Genomic DNA, 4,671 nt, shown 5'->3' on the forward strand with positions numbered 1-4,671 from the left:
AAAAAAACAATGAAAAATGTAGACAGAAAAGAAAAAAAAATAATAATAAATCCTACCGTTATTTAAAAATTTACAAAAAAAAAAAAAAAATCGAAATTGGTGAATGACCGAAAACACCAACACCTAGGTTTTTTTGTTTTTTTTTTTTTGGAAAGCATATACATGGCAATCCGAAAAACAAAAGCTTACATTGATATTTATTTAGATTTATAACAAAATGGTAGAAAGTTTTGCATCTGGCCTATTAGCTCAGTTGGTTAGAGCGTCGTGCTAATAACGCGAAGGTCGCAGGTTCGAGACCTGTATGGGCCATGCTCTATGTTACCCTTAAAAAGCTCTGCTCAACGGCATTCACGGTTCTTGACACCAATTAATACATTTTTTTTCTTTTGAATCAGGGCAATCTTTCACCATAAGAGCATTAAACAACGGGTCTTTTTTTAACAGTAGAGGAAAAACTTTATTTAATTTTTTTAACTTTATTTTTTCCCCCTCTTCCCTCTCTAGCATTTATTTGAACTGAATATTTAAATGGTTTTTTCTTTTTTGTTGCGTCTGATATTTGCTGGGTGTGAGAAATGAGATGTACTTATTAATATAATGCATGCTATCTTTAAATGATTCGACGCTTTTTGGGATAACCCAATAACAAAATCGTACGGGCTAAAGCCCAAAGCGGACAATATCATACCACTTAGAGCGGGGTGTTACACTTTTCATTTTCTCTCTCTATCTCCCAGCATTTATTTGAAAGAATATTTAAATATTACAGAAAAACGATAAAGCTAAGAGAAGTGATTGTTGAGCTTATTTGAATAGAGAAACAAAAAGTAGTTTGGTTCCCTAAATTTTAAAAAAAAAATAAAGCAAGCAACTACTAGTGTTTTGATAGCGTCTGCCTAAGCAGACTCCAACCCTATCTGAAGTTGTATGTTCAATTCGTATCTATAGTACTGCTCAAAATGTTGAAACTAGCGTTTTGGTATTTTTTTTTTTATTCTTTTCATTTAAAAAACCGGTTGCATAATGCATATAACGGCTTTATTCTCCTAGTGGTATGTTCTTCTTGATACTTCTACTTATATTACAATTATACTAATTCATAGCCTCTCCCATGTTAGTTGGGGAAAGGGTATAAGTCACAAAGGTGGTTTAGGGGTGGAGGAGTTCCCCACAACCCACCATCTTGGGAGGTTCAAGGAGCCCCACCACCTTCTCAAGGAGGGTTCCCCCTAAACCTGCCATAAGGTAGGTCGGATGGGGGAGTGGCCTGCTTTACTTTTCCATCCCCGCTGTGCCACAACTGCCTCCACAGGATGGGAGGAGATGGTCGCAAAGATAGGAGAGTTCTTCTCGGAGGGTGGCTTGCTTCACTTTTCCATCCTCACATCTGCCTCCACTGGATGGGAGGAGATGGTTGCAAAGATAAGAGAGTTCTTCGCAAACCACATTTGCAAGAGTGAAGGAAGTCACCGGTGAATGCCTACCACCACGTTCAAAAGAGATTTTCTCTCATCATCACATTCCTATTCCTTTTCCTTTTTGTGATTTTTTTTTAAGAGATATTGATATACCAAGAATGTACACGTGACAACATTCTATGCGACTTTTCGTACATGACAAAAATCCTATTAGTTTTAAAAATAAAAAATCCCATTAGGTTGCAATTGGCACGCAAAATGATTATTCCATTAATAAAAAATAAAAATAAAAACTTTTATTAAAAATGAAAAAATGTGAAATAAAATAGCCTCAGAATAGTCGTGAAAAAATGGCTATTCTAAGCATTAAGAGTATATACATACTTTAATACCAAGGCTACTTTATTAAGCATTCTGGCTTTTTTTTTTTTTTTTTTCCTAATGGAATAACCATTTCGCGTACTAAACATAACCGTTAAAGAGAAATACATAGACAATGCCTAATTGCACGAAGGCAAGAGGCAGATACATTTAAATGCGTGTCCCTCAATAGCTATTTTTGCAGCAAATCGTACCAAAGATACCCTTATCCTATTGAGTTTCATATTGGTAGATTGCGTGTCCCTCAATAGCTATTTTTGCAGCAAATCGTACCAAAGATACCCTTATCCTATTGAGTTTCATATTGGTAGATTGGTATGTCAACATAACTGTATGCCAGTTAAACAGAAGAATTAGTTTTTCCTTTTCTATTACAATTATATTTACTATTTTGAAGGCCTTGACATAAAATTGAATCTTTATAAAATGTGAATAGACTCGAAGCAGTCGAATTTAATCAGATTCCATCATGCGAGTATTATCAAAAGCAACATTGGCTATAAGGAGGAGTTAACTATTTTGATGGAGATAATGAACATTTTAATTTCCTATAAACCTATCAACAACGTCAAGAATCCATAGTGGCGAACCTAATGCCCCGCTGTATGTCAAGATCATCTGATTGATGGAAGATTTGGCATTAAGTAATTCAACAGGCATTGCAAGTTTACCTTACAGGAGATTATCAAGTTGTGCTTGCAGATCCTGTATAGACACCATATTGATGATGTTTTGTATCTCTTTAGGGGAGTATTCTGCTTTTAACATGGATTGTACCTGTACATGGGCTTCCACGATGTTTGTCCTGTATTTACCCAAATAAAAGGGGGGAAAAGCGTTAGATTATGATAAATTGTTCAATTCAATTGAACAGAATCACAGATACAAAATTGGACGGTCATATTTCATGGATTAATAAATAAATAGTCAAATGATGCTTATGGTACATATTTTATTCACCCGAAGATATGTATAAAAAGAATGCAATTACAATGATTATAGGATTTAATCATATGTGGGTATCTTCCCAGATAGCCTTCCAGGATAATTTAAAAAAATAATAATAAAAATTTCATCATCCCTAATCAACTTCAGGTTGGGAGCAAATAATCAAAGCATATATATAGGGTTGACAGATGTTTAAAATAACCCAGGAAAGAACGACAACATGAATCAATAAACTTACTTTATTGGTTTGAAAAGTATTGTTCGTGTTGATGGGTTCTGCAGATAAAGCTTCATCTTTGCCATAACTGGCGGCAACTCTTGCTGTATAGCAGCGCTTACCTGTTCCAATAATACAGAATCAACACAAGTGAGCCTCGAACATCTTAAACATGACTTGGACAATGTCCATTTGGATACCAAACAAAATGACCCTGGAAATGAAACATGTTAGGCCAAATCCTTTCATTCGAGATCTATCACGTGCATGTACATGGTTGAAAAGAATTTATCATGCAACACTCTCACGTTTAATATAGTTTGCATTGGAAAAGAGAAAATGGGAAATCAATTTAGAGAATGTTCCTCGCTTACCTAAAATCAACAAATAGCTTTTTTTTATTGAGATGTCATAAATCAATAAAACTTCATGACATACCTTCTGAACAAGTTCAGCCACCTTATCTGGAGTAGCAAAAGCTTGATCCTTAAGCGGTTTGGCCATAACCGAATCTAGCTTTTGATTCTGATTGCCCGAGGATAGAGCAAATTTCACAGCTGTCACCTACAAAACAAATTGGTAACATTTACATTCTATATGAGAGATATTCTTTTTCATAAGCAATAAATGGAAAACAGGTTATAGGTAATATATGAGAGAATTTAAATGTCTGATGTTCGACTTATTACTAATTTTTTTTTTTTTTGATAAGTAATGTAGTATATATCAAAAAAGCGCAAAGCGCCTCTTAAGTACACAATAAAGTATACAAAGGAACCCAACCAAACACTCTAACAAACCAAAAACCCAAAAAAACCTCTAAGAAGACAAGAAAGTATACAAGGAACCCAACCAAACACCCAAGAAAAACCCTAGGGCACCTTAGGGGGAATCCTAGTGCACCTTAGGGGAAAAGGAAAAAGCATTTTTCAACCCCAAAAATCCCCGCCAACGCTGGCCCTTCACCAGAAAGATGGAGCAATCCAGATTTTTGAGCTCCCTCATCCCCTTAACCTTAGGAGCAGAAGCTTCAACCACGGGCTCCCTCTTATCAATGTCGGAAAAAAGGTCCCAAAGTTTTTTGTCTTCACCTCCCCAAGACAACCCAACAACAGGAGCGAGGTTCATCGCATCAAGCACCCTATCGGAATAACCCTCCTCCCCTTCCACCAAAGTATCAACCACAACCTCGGCAAGCAAGAACTTGTTCTTATGCAGCTGCTTTGCGACTTTTTCCTTCACCCTCCGGGAATACCACAGTTGGGACGTGAAAACAGAGGAATAAATTGGAGTACCACTCTCTATCATGTGAGAAAAAGGACGGCTAAGACTCCTACCCATCTCAGCCGCCCCATCGGAAAGGGTAGTCGAGAGAGAAGTGCAGACCTGAGACGAGAGCAAAGAGGCCGCAGCAGGGAAATGAAGACCCAGCTCATCCACCCCAAAGGTAGGCGAGACAGTAGAGCCTACATGAACCTCCATCGGCAAAGCGGGAGAGACTTCCGGAATAGGGTCCTTTCCCTTAGAAGACAAGGATGACTCCTTCAACACCACCGGAGAGGGAGAGACAGCTCTCGGACCAAAGAACCCACGATGAATCAAACCTTTCGCCGGAGAAGAAGGATGAACAACCTGAGTTTCCTCCCCCCCAGAAAAAGGAACCTCCTTATTCCTGCAAAGAGGGCTCGCCGAAAAGTTCACCTC

The 4,671-nt window shown here is 37.6% G+C and overlaps 1 protein-coding gene and 1 non-coding gene across 2 annotated transcripts; one reads left to right on the forward strand and one right to left on the reverse strand.

Moving 5' to 3' along the window:
* Positions 1 to 238: 238 nt before the first annotated feature.
* On the forward strand, positions 239 to 312 carry TRNAI-AAU (transfer RNA isoleucine (anticodon AAU)). The gene has a single exon. It is a non-coding gene; the product is annotated as a tRNA-Ile (tRNA).
* Positions 313 to 2,202: 1,890 nt separating this feature from the next.
* On the reverse strand, positions 2,203 to 3,556 carry LOC132185617 (conserved oligomeric Golgi complex subunit 3-like). The gene is made up of 3 exons (XM_059599375.1): positions 3,406 to 3,556; positions 2,989 to 3,089; positions 2,203 to 2,607 (listed from the first exon to the last, which is right to left on the reverse strand). Exons 1-3 carry the CDS (start codon positions 3,469 to 3,471, stop codon positions 2,475 to 2,477), a joined length of 300 nt encoding a protein of 99 aa, XP_059455358.1. The 5' UTR covers positions 3,472 to 3,556; the 3' UTR covers positions 2,203 to 2,474.
* Between the last annotated feature and the right edge of the window lie 1,115 nt (positions 3,557 to 4,671).

The sequence above is a fragment of the Corylus avellana genome, chromosome ca6 (assembly GCF_901000735.1).
Source record: "Corylus avellana chromosome ca6, CavTom2PMs-1.0".
Classification (NCBI taxonomy): Eukaryota; Viridiplantae; Streptophyta; class Magnoliopsida; order Fagales; family Betulaceae; genus Corylus; species Corylus avellana.

What these genes read in the sequence shown, in the direction of transcription:
- LOC132185617 (XM_059599375.1), bottom strand. Translation starts at nt 3,471, where the DNA reads ATGGCCAAACCGCTTAAGGATCAAGCTTTTGCTACTCCAGATAAGGTG. An exon ending in TGGCTGAACTTGTTCAGAAG is followed by an intron (nt 3,090 to 3,405) that starts GTATGTCATGAA and finishes TTATTGGAACAG; the next exon opens with GTAAGCGCTGCTATACAGCA. An exon ending in ATACTTTTCAAACCAATAAA is followed by an intron (nt 2,608 to 2,988) that starts GTAAGTTTATTG and finishes GGGTAAATACAG; the next exon opens with GACAAACATCGTGGAAGCCC.